Consider the following 20051-nt stretch of genomic DNA (forward strand, 5'->3'; position numbering starts at 1 on the left):
AGATATATCTCAATATTTTGTTATGTATTAGTTCTATATTGGTTGTATGTAGCGACGTAGTCAATCAGAACTGAAGAGACAGGTTGACATTTGTTTGATGATCGTAATAAATAAAACACCCAGGTAATTAATCCGAAAACAATAGTTTTATTTAAGAACTTTTCACTTTCTCATAAAATATACACATTGTTTTTGTCATTAAACTAAATGTAAGTAAATACTAATTTTTAAATACCAATTCTCACGATTGTCAAACGGGTGCAGGGCGGGGCGACGCCCCTCTATTGCGTTTCGGTTCTAAATTTTATATCATGGTGTTCTTTCATGTTCATGTACAAATTCGTCACTTAAACTCTATTTAAAAAAAATATTCAAATGAAAGGATGATTTTGTACATTTTCAAAGTAAAAAAAAAGAAACACGAAGACATCCGTTTTCTCGTTAATAAAGTGTGATGATAGAATTCTACAGTCCTTTTGTTGATTACTTAAAAATAACAGTTCGAATGCATGCGCTCGGGCCGCGGCCGCGTGGGTACAAACAAATGCGATCAAATGCTTATAGACCAGCTGGGACCATGCATCGAACGTATGCTAGTACACAGTATACTCCAGCGCCGACACTCTCCACGATACGTCTGAATAACGCGATAATATCTCACTGCGACACACTCACTGACAACTTATTTGCATACAACATTAGCGTTTAGTCCATTTGTACATTTTAGCTTGGTATCACAAGCTATTCTGCCGCTGACCGGGTCAGGGCAAACGAGGAAGCATGCTTTATTCAAGTTTACATTAACGCCTTACAAATATCGATAATTACACTAGTCTATTTACTTTTTGCACTATCATTATTAGGCGTTGATGTAAACGTGTACCTCTTTATTATGCAACAATAACTTATCAATCGACTTTAACTGTCCACTTGAATACATCCAACATTGTCTTTGAGCAAAAACTTTACAAAATGCCGATTACAAATTCGGCCGCTAATTTAACTGTGCGTGAAATATGATGTTACGCAAGCGTAATGAATCTCATGTACATTTATTTCTTTTTTTTAGTCTAACTATTGACATGGTGAAACTACTCCACACAGTGGTTCATTGCCTTTGTCAGCTGGAAACACCCTGTTTCACTGAACAACTGAGCAATGCTCGACTGCGTGAAGTAGGCTGTGGTATCGACATGTTATCGCATTATTTACACGTACAAGAACACTCTGCACATACACGCTTCGGCCCGCGATCAAAACACGCATTTTACCATAACAGTATCTATATATAGCTGTCCCAACTTACCAAATACAAACACAGAATCAAGTATTCGCTCATATCGCGCGACGTTTGCATCGAGACGCGCGTTTACAAGGAATCTCATAATCACACTGAAATAAAACTGTGTACAATCACACGCAACATCTCTGCAAGCCGTATGCACTAACTATATTATTTGTCTCATTTACCAGACGTATATAAAACATGTTCAGCGCTTATCACCAGTGCTTCTTATTCAAATAGTCGAATGTGTCGAAATCTTTTGCTTTCGTCGCTTTATTGTCAGTAACATGAAATCGACTATGAAACCACGAAGTTGAAAACAATTGGAGTGCCATAGTTTTCCTTAGAATCTAGTTTAGTTAATTAGTGAAGTTTTGTCACTGTGTATTCCTTGTGAATGTGTATCAAGGTCAGCTATTAGCATTCCACTTGTGCACTCCGTGACAGGAACATATTTGACTATAACAGATTGCAACAGGACAGACAGACTCACTCGCCGCGGATCGTACGGACGCACTAAGACTCACTAATTTACTATTTAATATAATAAAGCGTTGTGTCGCCTCTATGCAAACGCCGCGACTACAATATTATATCACTCGTTGGCTTACGACATAGGTACTTATGACATAATTGCGATGGAATCAATAAAACTATTGTTTGTTTGTATGTTTGTTTAGTCGGTCGGCGTGATCACGGTACTGTAACGTAGCGCATCGTGTCGCCTAGTGGACGTCGGAGCTCTCCTGCTTGTTCAACTGGTGGTTGGCCGGGTCCGACGTGTTGATTGGCTGTAACACACAAACATAACCGTTGATTATTCAATTCTTGTTAACATTTTACTGAACGACTTCATTAATTTGACAAAAGGTCCATAAAAATACTTTAAAATTAGGAAATCCATCGATAGTATGATAATATTGGAAACAGCCATAAATGTTAATAAATAATGGTGAAGATTGATATAATCTAGGAAATTTTTAATAAAAATAAAAAAAAAAATTGTTGCCTGGCTGCCCATACTATTAAGCTGAATATTTGATTGATTGTTTGCACTTAATAGGCTACGAATCTACCGAACCGATTTGATTAATTCCTTCAGTGTTAGCAAGCTACACTCTTATCGCTGGACGTGGACTATGTTTCATTTGGGTATGGGAAAGATACAGCGGTGAAATGAATGTGGTTAATCTTAAACAGTAAAGTAGTAGAACAGCGTAAATACCTGTCAATATGTCAGTGTAATTGCTCACTCACTGGGGGTTCACATAGCCGTTGGGGATTACTTACATAAGTATTCCAATCTCCCGACGCAATTGCTCAACGGTACCAGGATAGCACAACTTACGTGAAGTGAATCCCTAGGAAGGCGGGTTTAACATTGACAATGTTGTTTACGTGGTAAAAGTCGCTCTATTTTAAAATATTGGTATTTAGTATCACGTGAGATTGGAAGCCAACCGCAATTGAATTGGGAAAAGGCTAGACGGGTGATAAAAAAATAGGTTGTGGTTCCAATGACGCGAAGCGGGGCAACGGTGTGTCACGATTCACCAATCGCCTGGCTTGAAATACACATCTATTACCTACTCCGCTTCAAAGGAAAACAATATCTGGGTGAGATTTTTTCTCTCCGCTTCGCACAGCATCGCACGCGCGACGCTTGTCGGCGCGCGAGTTGCGAGTGCATCTCGTCGAAGGAATATTCAGTGGGACAAAGCACCTCTGCTAGACTCAGCTTCGTTTCGTTTCCCTGGAAACTCCTACCTTTTTACACAGCTCAGCCTCGCTCTGCTCTGCTCCGTCTGGATGGGTTGCTAGGTTCTTATGCGACATGCTGCGGGAGTATGTAGTTGAGCGCATTACCACGGCACTGACCAGGGAGATGGGCGGCTGCGGCGTGTGCGGCGCGAGCGGCGGGTGCGGCGCGTGCAGCGGCGCGGGCGCGGGCGCGGGCTCGTGCACGGTGGTGGAGTGCGCCGCCTGCGCCGTGTAGTAGCCGCCGTTCATGCCGTCCGCGTAGCCCGCGCCCGCCGCCGGCGCCGCCAGCCCCGCGCCGCCCAGCACGCCGGGCAGCGCGCCGCCGCCCAGGAAGTAGTCCTGCACCAACACAACACAAACGTTACACATCATGAACCACTACAACGCAAAGAGACAATCATACTTCTGAGCACAAGACTGACGGGATGACGTTACCTTGTTGACACAGTTGCGCAGACAGTCGGGGATGCGGCCGACGATGGCGCGTCGTATCTCGGACGCGGCCATCTCGCGCAGCTCCTGCGCGGACGCGTCGGAGTAGAACGCCGCGTGCGGCGTACACAGCACGTTCGGCGCGTCCTTCAGCGGACCCTGCACGTAATAACAATGTTACAATAAAATAAAAACTAAAAATACTCGCTTTTAGCACTCACTCATTGGTTTGAATTAATTGAATTTGTAAAGAAGTTTGTGCAAAAAATGTTATCCTAATCGACCGGGAAGTGGGCCAAATTAAGATTCCAAATTTTATTACATATATGTAGTTACAAGTGAAGCTAATATAAGTGTGTTAATGACTAGCTTTTTCACGGGGTTTCACCCGCGTCCCGGGGAAACTTCTTCCCTATACAACATATGGCTTCATGTATATAATATTGGTGTAGCGTGGGTGTGTACCTGGAACACGTTGAAGGGCTCGTTCTCGTGCACGTCGAGCGCGGCGGCGCGGATGCGGCCCTGCTTGAGCGCGGCCGCCAGCCCCTCGTCGTCCACCAGCCCGCCGCGCGCCGTGTTCACCAGGAACGCGCCTAAGAATGCAAACATACACCTTATTCCATGGACGATGGCACCAATAAAGCACCAAGACGTTGAAGAAGCAGCGCCGCTCGTAAAGTATGAATGAGATAGCGGCCTAAGGAGTATTAACCTTGTACCATGAACTCCAGTCACATAATAGTACAAACAATATGTACAGACAGTTGTGTTACTCGGATGTTTGTTCTTTGCCACTTTTTTTGCAAGTGGCGAGGTGTTTTTGGGGGTGCCATCCTTTTGCAACTTTGATGTGAAAAAGTGCTAATCTAACTAGCCTAGTTTCAATTAATGATTTTGAGCTTCAACTTTATGCTACATGCATAAAGTTCATCATGTCTCTCACAAAAATACTTTTATGTTTGAAGGGAGCAAACATTGATATTTGATTGAATAATTAAACGTTATTCACCTGGGCGCATCTGTTTGATAGTGAACTCGTTGATGAGATGGTGATTGTGTTCGTTTAAGCTGCAGTGCAATGATACACAATCACTCTGGAATAATAGGTCCTGGAAACAAGAAAATATACACGTTAAAACAAATCAGTTTCGATTGCATAGAATACCAACAGCATGTAAAAGAGCTTAAATAAAGAGCGATTGAAGTGTACAAAAATAACACATTTTCTCCGTGAAATGATAGTATTCCCAATATGATATGACGGCAGTTGGAAGTAAAAAAGATATGTCTCCCCTCCAATAAAATTGGCATAAGGGCAGGATGACGAAAAAGGTCGACACATCGACATGTATTTATTGTTTGTGCGTCGATTTAACGTCTAGTCTGAATTTAACTACTTCTCGAACAGGGTCTCCCCTTAATACGTCTTGTTGCTTTATCTAGTGCTTCTCATTTTCTCATTCACTGACAAAAATAGAAGCCTATTTTCCAAGGGGTATTTCGTGACTCTTCGGCGATGCCTTTGAAAATGGTAAGGTGTTCACCTGAAGCGTATAGACCCTGGTGAGGCCGAGCGACTTCTCGATGCCGTCGGGCAGGTAGGGGTCGTAGAAGATGACGTTGAAGCCGAAGGCCTTGGCCCGCAGCGCCACGGCCGAGCCGATGCGGCCGAGCCCCACGATGCCCAGCGTGTCGCCGCGGATGCGCGCGCAGCCCGTCGCCGCCTCGCGGACTTGCTCCGGACCTGGAATGTATTTTATTTATTTATTTAATACTTTGTATACATTTTGTACAATAGGCGGACTTAACGCCTTGGACGTTTTTTCCCAGGCTACCTTTGGGTGGTGGAGAAATAGCAGTGGTAGAAATGTACCATAGACTCATCAGCATTAGCAAGTTCAGATATCAAGTAAACATTATGACTTTAAAAGCAAACATGAACGTGTCCTCGGCACCAAGTCCCGAACTTGTCGGTAATGTGCCGGGCGCATTTCTTAACATTTATACATGACTCGTAGGACAATATATCAATAAAAACGTCAGTCTACGTTTTGTAATAAATGTCTCTTGGAAACGAAAGTGAGCAAGAAAATCAAAAAAATATTGAATTCACAAACAAAAAGGGAATTAGCGTAAGCGACTTGTTTACACTTAACCCACGTTACTCATATAACAAGCGAGTTTCGAAACCGCAAGATTATTATAAAAAAAATACATAATCTAGTTAACAATTACTACAACAATGTTGAACCTTAACGAGTGCTTACTATAAATAAACGTAGAGTAAATATAAAAATAGCTTGAAGAATGTCTATTTTAATAGCCAACACGTGTGGAGCACGTAGTAAAGTAATTCACAACAATAACGCATTGCCATTCCAATTCAAGGGCAATTTCTGTCACGCGCTGTCTTAGACATCGGTTTTATATCAAGTGTAAATAAGGATTATACATTATTTATTACGTATAGTCCCTATAAATATAAGACGAGTATTAAACTGTCAAATACAAACGACAACCAAGAACTAGTTCACCAATATCACCGTTATATCGTTTCCCCATGTATTAGTGAATTCAGTTAGTTTTCCCCCTGAAATACTGGCACACATTAGCTGTGCAGTTAACAGTAAAATTCTCGGATGTTTCAACATCGACACTATAGAAAGTGAGTGACTATGTTGATTGTGTAATTCATTTAATAACCTATCTATAATCTACCTGATTTGCTTACTGTGAATTATAACAAAGGACCCATCCCTGTTTAACGATTGGAGATTGAATTTTAACATTACTCGTGTCAACATTCTATCTATAATGAGCAAATCTACATAATAAATAAGGTGTACCTGTGAATTTTTTCCCTTCCCGCACCATGTTGGCGAGCCAGTACGTCCGCCGGTACAGGTTGAGTATGAGACACATGGTCGTGTCCGCTACCTCCTCCACGCCGTAGCCCGGCACATTACATACCGCTATGCCTGGAACATTTAAACAAGCATGTGTTAAAGAAGAACAAAGACAATGGATAGATTTGGGAAAAAGAGAAGTAGATAAGCTTAGCTCATAGTTGCCAGATTTTACATTGGCAGAAGACTAAATATTATTTGAAATATCGGTAAATATTTACATGAAACCATAATGTACTTGAAAATCTCCAAAGGGAAAAATACTATTGGATAAATTATTTCTCTGTTTGGTAGCCAAATCATCACTCCTGTCAGGTCGTAGATTATCCTTAATTCAAGATACAGTAATTATTTGACAATACATCTTTACAAGTAATCGTGCAGGACGTTAGATCAGACAAAGTTCTTCATTAAAGGAAACGCAGTTATTTGACATTATTCTTGAGTATTTTTAAATTATAACCATTTCATAACAGAACCTTTACACAATAAAATAAATGAAATGCAATTCCAAACTCACCTAATTCCCCAGCCGCTTTAACATCAATATTATCAACTCCGGACCCAATACGGACGATGATCCGTAACGCCTTGAACTTCTCCAGGTCCTCCTTGGTCAGTATGATGGTGTGCCACATGAGGGCACCCACAGCCTCGTTGAGCACCTTCTCGTGTATCTCCGAGGTTGACTGTGCGTCGCAGAACGCGACTGTCGCCACGTCTTTTAGTATCGGCATCTCGACTGTACAGTCGCGTCCGTCTAATAACGCCACTAGGGGCCTGGAAATTATAATAAACTTTATTTAGCAAAATCATATACATTCATAAAGAGTGAGAGAAGGTATGCTCCAGAGACCTCTAAAGAAATAGGGCAAGTTGGAATTAACCTTATATCACTTAAATAATTATTGGAAAATTACCATGTATCGTAGGAATTTTACGGAACTTTACGGAATAACAGCAGAACTCAGTCAATATTTTTAACAAAAACGGTTCAAATAGTTTAAGACAACAGCCAGGTAATATTAAAAATGTTTTATATAAAAAAACTTGTTATTTAACAATTTCAACATTATTCAAAACTAAGTTCCAACTAAACTAAAACCATTTTCAAAGATAACATAACATTCTTGAAATGTTATAGTTGTTTCAAGTTCCAAACTTTGATAAACTTTGAAAGTTTTCAGTTTGCTCAAGTTAAAAAATATGCGAGAACTAAATGCATAATTTATGATGCGGTCTCACAGAAAATGACTTTACCTGTGTAGTTCTTTCTTCATAGTATAGGAATACAATGTAGAGAGAAAGTATGTTGATAGCAAGTAACCCAAAAAATAAATAACATCGTAAAACTTCACAATGACGCAGATATTGCATAAAACGTAAAAGTGATAAATGCATACCTAGTACCTACGTAACGCTCGCGAACATTATCAGGCAATAATGTTTTACTGACATTAATAATGTAGCACGCTACCAACCAACCATTCATACTCATACTACGTTATACAATACATACGTACGTGATAAATTAGCTCACGACCAATACAAAGCAAAAATATAATAGGTACATAACTCCGTCAAATACGATGGTATTCCAAGAGTAAGTAAGTAAATTAAATAAAGATCATAAAAAACAAGAATGAGCTAAGTAGCACAGTGAATAGGAAAGACAAAACGGAAAAGAAAAGTCAGCAAACAGAACTGCAAAACTGAAATGCAGTCGCCAGAATAAACATCTTCTGAACTGGATGTGATAACGTTAGCTAGATTAAATAAGATAACTATTTTACGTTTCTTTGTTGAGAATGTAATTTTGTTTATACATATAAGTTGCGTAAATGTAAGTTTAAAATATTTCAGTTTGTTTACAACAACTTTCTCACGTCAAATACGGTAACCCATTTCAACTATCACCCCTTTCACGAACCGAACTCAAAAACTGATCAACAAAAAGCGTTAACAAACAGAATTCAATTATTTCCGCTCTTAAATCAATAGCACCAACCTAAATTGACCGTTGACACGTGCAAACGCGTTCCCATTCTATTTATAACGGGTCGCCATTGGAGCTTGGCCGTCAATTTCACGAACTTTTGCCGGTGGCTGGCAAAAACAAACGAAGCCAGCTCTTTACACATAGCTATTAACACTTTGGATTATGCCATGTTGTTTTACCGACGGAATGGTATTAGGTTTATAGGTTAAACAACTTCCTGTGAGGTCGTCTATTTTAATGCTCACATTGTAGATTTAAGGGCTGTGGATTCGATTGCTTGAACTTGGTACTACCTGGGTTTTTCTATATAGATTTTTGATGCTTTGCATTTAATATGGACAAACGTATGGAATAATCAAAGACATAGTTGAAATCTACTTGACTTTGACTTTCTTATATTTTTTTTAACAACCATGTTTATTGCGAAACATCGTAGGGCTATGATATTTTATGTACAGGAAAGAAGTATCCTTCCCAATAATAAATTATTCTCAAAGAAATTAGATTTCGTTTATCGCGATATATTCAATATGTAGGCGTACAAACAAATGCGCATTAGGAGTTACACAATGAATGAAGCGATATGGAACGAAGCTATTTCATTTGTAATTAACTAATTACAGTCATTCATTACTCGACGAGGTACTATAAAGAAACATTGTGATTCATTGTTAGCTGCTCAATACTTAAACTTATGACTTTTATTATCTTATTTTGTCTTTCATGCTTGTTTGATTGTATGTATCTTGCTATGTCTGACAGGACAGAACAAACGGAAGGTACGACAAAATCTGCCTGATCAATTCTAAACCTATTTAACATAATTTATGTATCTTTCTTGTGATTATGGATGGTATATCATTACATCAATTTTAAAATTAGATATCAATCTATTAATAATGCTCGTGTGCTGTCAAAATAAGCTGCGACTACAAAATAAATTACAGTATCGAATATCAATTACGTTTCAAAGTGGGATTTAATTAAAAGTTATCAATATAAAAATATTAGCATGTAAATGTTTACTAATCGGCGTGATATTAATGCAAACTGCTTTTTGTGGTTATTTATATTCTGTTATCGTTTGTATAATAATTTAGATGTCTGATTGACGCACGTCTATCTCAAAAAGTCACTTTCTATCGATAGCACGTAGTTTAATTAGAAACCAGAACAAGAATTTCAATGCTTTTTTCGAATACTGACAACTTTAAGACCGCTATCTTTTTGGACACTAAACATGAATAGCTTTTAGTAATTAAACGGAATAATACTACGAAATACACAATAAATCAATCGATAATACCTAGCAAGGAAATCTGCAACACTAAAAGCATTCAAGTTTAGTACTAAATAACTTGGGTACTCCAATTTAGATTAAGAGATACGCCGAACAGCAAAATTACAAGTTTGTAACTGCCAATTAGCTTTAGTAATAGACAAACCAAAATTAATGGACAAATTAAATTTCTAAGCAAACCGACAAATATTGGAAACTAGGAGAGATTGGGATAGCAGTCGGGGACAAGTTGGCTAATCACGACGAGAGGACGTGCCCCCGGCGTCGCCCGGACCCCGCCGCGAATAATTAAAGCACACCAGTACGATTAAACTAATAATTTAAACTTTCGTCATAGCGGAGCGGAATTATTATTATTGCCGGGGAAAGTTTCGGGCGGCGAAACGGGAAAGTAATTCCGGGCGGGTAAGGAGGGAGTTTTCAGAATTCCAACAAACTTTTCCGGGGGCAGACGAAAACAGATTTTGGTGGCAAACAAAGAGGTCGGGCCAGTGGTGTGGGGGCGGGGTGGCAACCCTTCGGGCAAGTTTTGATGGAAACCAAATAGGATTAGCGCGAGAAAAGAATAAGTGGAGTGAGCCCAATAGACGACGGACGTCGCTTTGTTAAGTTGCCACCCGCGTTCACTCGCGACGAGCTTACGAATTAGATGAACGACTCGGCTAGATTCGATCTTTGGTAAACTGTTTGAGTTTCTGATTGTGGATTGTGATTGAATTAAATCAGTGGCCGCTTCTACAATTATGTGATTTCATTATACGGAGTTAGTTTGGGTTGTATACTAAATTGTTATCTGTATTTGGGCATGTTAACATTGTTTACGTATTGAGGGGAACTAGTCTCTTGTATATTAGAATGACATTATGTATCTGATCGATGCCACTCGGCTAGTTTAATTTGAAATGAGTACGATATTCACCTTGACTGCAAGGGTCCGTTGGCGATGGGACCCCGCATGCTATCCATACGCGCTCTCTTTGGCAGCATCTTGCGTTTGTCCATTTAAAGCGGCAGAGCCGCTTTAATCACCGCTACGCAGCGCGTCACCTGGAACACACAACAGAATCATAAGCAACAATAGTAAAAGATAAGGAAGATAAATAATTATTCTTCGATATTACCCTAAGCAAAGGGACGAACAAACATATCAATGTTTTATTTTGCTACGGAATTCAGCCCCAAAGAGTTGTTGAGTTTACGATCTCTTTCATATTCTGCAATTAACATTATACACAATACTCTTACAAATCAATAACATTAAAGCGATGAACATACATGAACATTTGCTAAACATACAATATGCAACGATAACAATTATGGCACTTTTTTATATGTATTTTAAATGTTTTTTATTATTATAGTTTAATATTTTAAAATGTAAATAATATGTTGTAAAATAAATAAATGAACTACCTCATGATATTAAAAAGTTAATTGAGTCATATCATTGCATTTAAGGAAATGCATTTCAAATATTTTGGTGGACGCATTCTCTAGCGACATATCTCAGTAGCGCGAGATTTTGTGAGAACGGAAACTAGTATTTCAGTTAAAGTATTTAATGCGCATTCGTAACTCACTTTGTAGTTACTTACATGGACCTAATGTATTGGAACTAGAACATAGCATTATCGATAAGTTAGAATAGTTAATAACTTGTTAATATTAAACTGTAGCATCACTATGTATACAAAGTTAGAAACATGTTTTAAAAATGTCTGTTTTTACGATTATTATTTAACCGACGTATTTCATAAACCTTTTCATAACAAAATTCAAATGCATTCATATCCGTATAGACAACTATCAAAGGATCTCATAAAACTAGAACACAATTAAAGTATGTAAAATCAAATATTCTAAAATCGTAATTTATGTAGCATTGAATTGCTGTCCCCGCTTTTATAATATTTATTATGCCTTGTATGCACCGGTTACCGAGTCTCAATGCAAGGGTTAACACGATACGCACTAGCCTAGGTCAGTGCCGTCCTAGAGATACCTTCTATGCATACTTTACACTGCACTTCATACCAGTTAATACAATCATGTTAATCGTATACACACGACTACAAGGGCAAAACAATATCTTAACGTGTGAATAAAATAAATATAGTGTAGGTAAAGCTACCTATTATAAAATCAAAGTATTTCAACACGAATAAAGTACAAAATAAGTTAATTATTGTATAGGTCAACCATACAGTGACCTAAATGCGAAAATCAGTTAATCAATAACATCAAGCAACTAGACAATAAAATCGCGTTACAAAAAGTCTAGCATGGGAGTATGCCAGTTGGACTACACTGAAAGAACTCTTCAAATCGGACCAGTAGCTCCTCAGATTATTGCCTTCAAGCAGACACTCTCCAACTTTATAATATTAGTATCTAAGATGAGATTAATCACTCAAAAAAGTCCACTATATATTTACTATACCAGCTTTAATGGTGGCCATATACAAATTTTTGATTAGTAAATAAATGACCAGCAACCTGTCCGAACGCTATGGTTTTGAGTGATAAACTCGTCTAATGATAGGTTCATGCACATAAAAGCATGGCGGTTGTTGGGCAGTCATTAGCTGCCGGTTGGCAGTTAATAACATGTTATTAATAATGCTATGTCTATGTAATTTAGGATATTGATGGCTTGTAAATTGTAAACAAGATGAGCTATGAGATATGCTAGAGTTCAGTCACGGGTCATAATATCTGCATTAATACGTTGATTTCATTCAAGTTTTTTTTTTAATTATATTAAGCAAACCGTATCCGGTGATATTCTCGTTCTCTGACTACATTAAACTACAAATACATAAAAACAATGGAATATAAGAAGCCTATTCTATGCACTAGATTGTTCGTACCCTTGAAACAAAAACCAAAACACTTAACCGATGACATACATTGAAAATAGTTGCAATAAGTTGCATAATGGTGACAAGAGCAACAAAAGCATCCTACCCACGTTGAATGGCTCGCTTTACGTTTAAATACAATGCATTATTGGCAGCAGTTTGGTTTATGCGTTTTGTTTTATCGTGAACGCTTGACATTAGAATATAAAGGCGCATGCTGTGTGAAAAACCGGTATAATAAGAGTAGCATGGTTCTTTTGTAGTGTGGTCGATGGAATTTCTATGGGAAATTGGGTAAAACAGCTGGTCGATCGTAACAGCTTAGGAAAACATTCTATACAACATTAAGTTTACAGAAGTTTAAAAACTCTCGCTTCGTATCCAACAACAACAGTTTGCTGGCCAGATATCAATGATTATTTTATCTATGATCAAAGATGCCAATTGGATTGGACTGGATTGGAAAATTAAAGAGGAACTTTGTCCTACTTGTTAAGTAAAGGCTAATATTAATTCAAAACTTTTACAAATATTAGTTTCCATCGCGATCTGATCTCCGAGCTGAATTATACCAATTGTAAGAGGTTTGTACATATAACACTAAGAATTTACATACCTATGTAAACTGAGACACTAAACTAAGATATAAATTATAGATCCACAAATTATCTAAACACCCATTTAACATAGCGGTTAAGTGCTTTGCTCTATATGTATATACGATCGTAGCAACAAGGTTGGTCTATACATAAATAATACATCCTTTAACATGTGTAATATGCATACGCTTCTAGTTTAATAACTTCAAACACACAAAACATAACAAATCTCAGTGGAAAGGGCAACTGAAATCGATTGACCTACATTCGAAACTTCTGAAAGACAATCGTATATAATAAAAGTAAATAAATAAAGCGAAGATAGTGGAGTAGACTTCCTCACAAATTATATAGGCAAATCGAAACCGCTGAAGTTGAGAAAAGTTGATATCGATTGAAGATTGTTGAAGAACAACGACCTGGGACTATTTGACTTCTTTGTCAGCATAACCCAGTAGGAGTTGGGCAAAACAGTGTAAAATACCAAGTCACATAGATAAACAGTATTACAACTAAACAAACGTAGTAGCGATCAAAATGCGGAAGGTGAACGGAATGCCAAAGGGATTCAAACGAGTTTGTTTAGTATACAAAACAGCTGTTTACGTTCCGTGTGCATCGTTGCTGATAAAATATAATGTCGGCATTGCATAACTGTTGTTGCTGCATTGAATAACCGATTGTTTATTTCTGCATCATTGATGTTACGGTCGTGACCTAGCCAGTTGATGATCTGACGACTTCAGATCTGCCAATAAAACAGTTGATCTTATTGCAACTTTCTTAAACTTACTTTTACGTTACGACAATAAGAATAGATACAATAAGTTCACAAAGAGTTCTTCTTCAAAATATTTTTTAAGATTTAAATCCATGTTAATGAAATGGTATTACAGAGATTACAACTATGGTATGGAGACACATTAATTATGCGGCTTACAAAGTAGCTATAACTTAGTAACGTCCACATCATGTCGTAGCCTTATAACGAGCCCTGGCAGCTCAGAAAACCACAACAAAATAAAATGAACTGAACCGTGTGGGACCATCACTTTAACGGTAGTGTTACTAATGTCTTCAAGATCGATAGCGCCTGTAACCGATCACATTTATAATGATCGTGCGATCGCCAAAGGACCGACAATAATGTATCGTAAACTAGAGTAAAACTATCGTATATCGCACAAGGTTAGCCGATCTCGAACCCGGGGCGGCGCTAAGTGCCCCCAGCGTAGCCGGGGCTCTCGGCCACGCCACCACATACGGCAATAAGTTACATTTAACGATCGCAATACCACATATGTTGTAGGTGGCTCACTGGCTATGTACCGAGAGCTGTACCATCCACATTGCCCGAATTGATTTTATTACGCGAACGAGATGGTAGGATAATTCTTTGTGGAACAAGTTGAGCGGATATTTAGGTTGTCAGTTTATATTGATACACTTACTTTCAGACTTAGGTCTACGAGATTCTTAGGTAATTTTTTACATGTAATTACCACCGTCTATTAATTGTTTTGTGTGCAAGAAAACGTTACTTTAAATATTTATGAATTGAAACAACTTGAATTGAATTATAAACGTATACGTCTGTAAGATGTGTAAACTTTGTAATAGAAACACAAACCCTATTAGACACAGCGTCTACATCGTTTGTTATCATTCTGTTGAAGTCCATTACGCTGTAGTAGAGGCTAATATTAGAATTAGTTTGAAGTTTAATCATTGATCTAACTAAAGTGCATTCATCGATAGCACGCCTTCAATTCTACTTGGCCGTTGTATTCTAATTAATTTTGTTCTACACTATTCACATGAAATAAAACGTAGGTAAGTTCTTTTACAATTTATTGTACTTTATTGCACACTTAACAATAAATTCACAAGGATATACGCCAATTGGAGAAGTAGATTTAATAAAAACTGAAGATAGTTAAAAATAAAAGCTGCTGCACACCCTCATTCATACATGATTCAAGTCATATTTAACAGGTATTAATTACACAAATACTAGTATAAAAGAACTAATAGGCCGTATAGTGCAGTTGTCTCATGTCATGCGAGTGTGTGACTGACCTTCGAAGCCGTTGCATAACTCGATGCGTGGCTGATATACGTATGACAGTAGAACTTGGTTCACACAGCTTTTTAGGATAATTTGTTGTATTAATGACCGTGAGACCTTAGTTATGGTATAATGTACGTTGATAAATATGTTCAGAAATTATTGTTAAAAAACATATTTAAACGGGAAGGATATTTAGGAAAGAAAGTAGCTTAAAGGGAATATATTTCACATATCAATCAATTTAAAAGATCAAACACTCTCGCGAATTTTACCTCCACAAATGCCCACAAACGAAGCAGTTCTAACACTACCCGTTAAATCATCAATTTAATACCGATGACCATAAAATGCAAGCATATAAAAAGAAAAAAGGTCTTTATGATCATCAGAGCGCTATTTAGAAAGACACAGAAGGTGCCGCAGGACTTTGAAATTCAATTAACGTTTGATGGCATGAGGCGCAGGCACTAGGAGCTAACATTATTTATGCGAGAACGTAATCTATTGGGCCAACATGTAATTTTATGGGCTTTGAGGCGCCGACAACACGTGCTAAGTTGACACGTTAAGTAGATTGTGTTTTTTTATGTGAACTTGATGTGATAAACTAGATAGGCTGAGGTGTTGTGGCAAGAAATTAGTTTTTGGTTCAGAGGTAACAACAAAGATCACAGAATATTACTGACTTTTTAACAAGATAACAGGAGGATTAAGGAATATCGTACCTAGACTAAAACCTCCAATCGTCAAAGGTAAAAAAAGAATTTGGCACTATTGTTCACAAAACTATTGATTACCCTAGCAACTTTGAATATTTCACAACAACACAATTTATTTATTTTTTTCTTTAAACAAACCAACAGTCAGAGAAATATTCCTTAAGTAAATCGTATTTTTGATATTCCTAAGCCACAATAAACAAATCTGTCTACTGTGCATTACTACGACCATTTATCTCCGCTATACCTACTAAGACCAAACTTTCTACCAAAACATCACACACAATCTAGTACTTTCCTATCTAAGCAAGAACACCAAGAACCTACTAGCTATCGAAACAGTATCAGTTCACCGTGTAAGTAAACAATACCGAAGCACGGTGTCACATACAACGGCACATTTTCATGTCAATAAGGAAGCCACAGCGTTTCCCTATCGCCATGGGAAAGATAGGAATCGTGTCAGCTGCTTTTTCCCTTCGAGTTGCGATTGTGAGTCAACAGAGGAAATAGATTGGATTAGTTACTGTTTGTAGGCGAGAGAAGTAATAAGGACGTGGCACATTACAGCAGCACCGCAACAGCACGGCTCCACACCAGCATTTAAGTTGTCATTCAATTTAGAGCATTAAATCGTGTATATTATAATATATTTCGTAATGTCAATATGAAAAAGCCAACGGCGAGCAGTCAGCGTGCTTACCGCTTCCACACAACTCGACTCGCCGCCCGCGTGCTGCAAGCGAGCGGTCCTCATGCGTACAGCGCGCCGACGGCGTGCTAATTGCGCGCCGACTCCGAGCCGGCAGCGAAACAACGTCATTACGTCGTGTTCAATCATAACATCAATCATAATCGTCTTAAAATAATATTGAGTTTGCGGTGACAGCAAGCTTACACCTCGCGGCCGGCGCGCGGCCGGCGCGCGGCCGGCGCGCCGACGGCGAGCGGACGGCGAGCGGACGGCGCGTGGTTGGCGCGCTGTCCGCTCGCCGTAGTCTTAATTCGAGGCGACGCCGTGCTGCAGCCGTGCTGTTGCCGTGCTGCTACAATGTGCCACAAGCTTTACTGTGATATTATTATTGGGATTTGGAAAGTTCAGATGATCGTAAGAGAAAATCTTCAATGCATAGGAAATGCCTAGAATATAATATTGGTACTTAAAAAGAATGCATAACGATCATGCCAAAAGTAATGAAGTGTAATGGCAATGTTGTTCAAGGTCAACAAGCCTTTTTTAAAATTATTTACCCTACAACCAGCTTCGGTACTATCTCCGCTAGAAGGGTTGGTACTTATATGGGTCAAGGTCAAACAAATGCATTTTTAAAAAGGTATGATCTGGCGCATTACCTTTTAAATCGCGTTCTCAGCTGGAAAGAGTTGTTTAGAGGTCAAGGCGAGCTAGGTGAATAATAAAAAAGCAACTTTCACGATCCCCTCGCCTCGGTACGATACCATCTGCGCTATTACACCCAGACTATTGTGAGGTTCTAAGAAACTATTGGATCATTTGACTTGGTGAAAGCTGAAAGGTACGCTACATTTTTAAAAGAAATGAACCAGTTTAGTAAAAAAAGGTTTTATTACATAATTCTCGCCGAAAATTTCACTCAAATTACACAAAGTGATTAATAACTTTTACACTATTTTATTACTTTGACCTTGGTATACCTCCAAACCTACGAAGCAGGTGTTAGAAAAAATATAAAACAGCGATTTGACGTTTTTATAGTCGACCATGAACTCGGCCTCAAAAGTTAAGGGAACTATTACACGCTAAACGTTGTGGAATTAACTAAAAGAAAAACTCGACACTCGTGTTCCCACGCAGAATTTTTCCGTACATTTGTAAATTAATCTTTGCAAGTTCTAAACGAATGTGTAGTCTATGTAGGTCACCAAATATTTGTTCCGATGTCGGACGACATGGTGCAGAATGCGGACGTTCTAAAACTAGTTCAAGTGGTCGAACAAAGGACATACCAAAAACGTTTTAGGTCAAATATTTTATTTATTCGACTGTCATACTCAGATTCACTCACTTTTGTATTACAGCAAATATGGGGTAGTTCCAGTAATCCGTATTTAGCAAAACTATAATTTCTAACATAGGATAAGCGACCTTCAATTAAGCAAATGGAATTTACTCATTTTAATAAGACTGTCTTGTTAGTTCGAATTATCATGATAGTTTTGCTAGAAATAGAAAATAAGGACTACGAATTAGTTTTAATTAAATTATAAATTCATCATGGAAAGTGGAAATTCTTTAGCTAAGTTTTTCTATTTAACCAAGGTTGATAAAGCTCAATTGAATAAACCAACTTGTGAAATATAATTTTTAGCAAAACGAGCAAGAGAAGCTCTTTGGAAACTCATAAAGTATCGCAGAAATTCTCTCGTGTTTTATCATCAAAAATATAAAGTACTCCGCTCTTTGAACGTTAAGTATTTTTATAAAAGACCTGCCTTTGGCGCTTTGATGGTTTATACTTGCGATATTTTATCCCCCGTGGTCAAGAACGCCGTATAACCGAGATTTTTCTCTTGTATCTCATAAAGAACGTTGTCCTTGTATGTGAAATATTTAGAGAGCTCTCAGAGCGTGGAACTCGAATAAATTCAGGCCAGCGAATAGCGATGGGAAAATGTGTCCTGCAGAAATACACGAGATACTTGTATGTTGGTGAAATATTTTATCCACTGGCACTCTTGTTGATTATCACACGGAGTAGTTATATCGATATCGGTTAGCAACAACACACTGTACTTTATTTAATACCAATTATACAGTCACAGTCACTGATTAACGCATGTGATGTGAATATAAACATGAATGAAAATGTATAGATAGAACTTATAATTTATTACTTACTGCGCATTTATTCAGTCCGTTCACAAGCTAATGCGATATAAATAACTATCGTACGTATTTTGGATAGCACGATAAACATCATATCTTGGTAACTCAATTGAAATATTTATCAGACAGGATGTTAAATCACAGGTGCGGTGTGAACTAATTAGATTTGTATTCTGTCTGTGTTGGGCGTTATCTTAAAAAGTGTTACGAGTAATACAATGATAATTATGTCAAATGAAAGGGAAAACGTGTCTATCGGGTGCATACGCTTTAACGATTTGAACGAGAGCTGCCAACTCGTATTTGGCACGTGCTGTATAATAACGGTAATTGGTATTTAATAAACGTAATAACGTAGCACTATGTGGGAGTGTGATATTGTTGGATATTTCTGGCATACAATACATTTGAACGTGTAAAGAAACATTTGGACTAAACGATTGAGTTGTTTTCTTTGAATAGTATCAGATATTTTTGTCACACACACGTGGAAGCCGTATTTTCAACAAACCCTTGGTTATTTGTTGGCAAAGCCATAACAATAGTAACCATCACCGTTTTAAAACGTACTTGTATGTATAGAAATCTACATAATGATTATTAGACGATGGAACAAATCCAATAGAAACATTTCTACAACTAACTTCTATTGATTCGCTAGTAGACAAGGAGACTCCCGTAGGCACAGCCGGCTATCTTATCTCGACGCGATATTTATAGAGTACACGAATGCTCGTTAAATTGCACCTGTGTCGTCTGTTTATACGCCACGTTTATTATTTATTATGGAAAGGTCTAGTGCCAGTATCGGTCTTTGTACCGAGATGATGCATTCAATATTAAGGTGACTGCTTATACAAACATACCGAGTATACAGATGGTCGACGACAAATTCAAGCAATTTGTATGTTGCTTTTAAGGTACACGTTATTGAAGTTTTGCATTATGTATTTTTACAACGCGAACTGTTGACATGTACTTATGATGAAAGTATAATCAGTCAACACTCACTTTTACGTCAAACGCTTACATTTTACGATTCCGTAACAAAATATTTTTATGCAACCGGCTGTCAGAGCAACTCTCGCATTAGTTGCAGATTATTGCAGCCGTCATGCAATATTTGTCGACAGATGAAGCTATTTATTGTGCAATAATTTAATAGAATTGCACTGCATAGGACCTTAATGACTTTGCAGTCTGCTGCGAATATCACGTACCCGTGCTAATTAATGCAATTATCATTTAA

General features: G+C 38.0%; 1 protein-coding gene across 4 annotated transcripts in view; it reads right to left on the reverse strand.

The window, feature by feature from the left end:
• Positions 1-124: 124 nt before the first annotated feature.
• LOC110380909 (C-terminal-binding protein) overlaps positions 125-20051 on the reverse strand; it is an 82783-nt gene continuing 62856 nt past the window's right edge. For 3 of the 4 annotated variants that reach the window (XM_064040169.1, XM_064040170.1, XM_049848975.2), the window contains exons 4-12: positions 10606-10733; positions 6908-7167; positions 6328-6459; positions 5026-5225; positions 4491-4590; positions 3944-4074; positions 3482-3637; positions 3152-3385; positions 125-2076 (exon numbers count right to left, since the gene is read on the reverse strand). In XM_064040169.1, coding sequence (XP_063896239.1) covers positions 2011-2076; positions 3152-3385; positions 3482-3637; positions 3944-4074; positions 4491-4590; positions 5026-5225; positions 6328-6459; positions 6908-7167; positions 10606-10688 — 1362 coding nt within the window. In that variant the 5' untranslated portion in view covers positions 10689-10733 and the 3' untranslated portion in view covers positions 125-2010. The remainder of the gene's footprint in view (positions 2077-3151; positions 3386-3481; positions 3638-3943; positions 4075-4490; positions 4591-5025; positions 5226-6327; positions 6460-6907; positions 7168-10605; positions 10734-20051) is intronic. The other variant, XM_064040171.1, reaches the window with a different exon arrangement.

The sequence above is a fragment of the Helicoverpa armigera genome, chromosome 21 (genome assembly GCF_030705265.1).
Source record: "Helicoverpa armigera isolate CAAS_96S chromosome 21, ASM3070526v1, whole genome shotgun sequence".
Lineage (NCBI taxonomy): Eukaryota > Metazoa > Arthropoda > Insecta > Lepidoptera > Noctuidae > Helicoverpa > Helicoverpa armigera.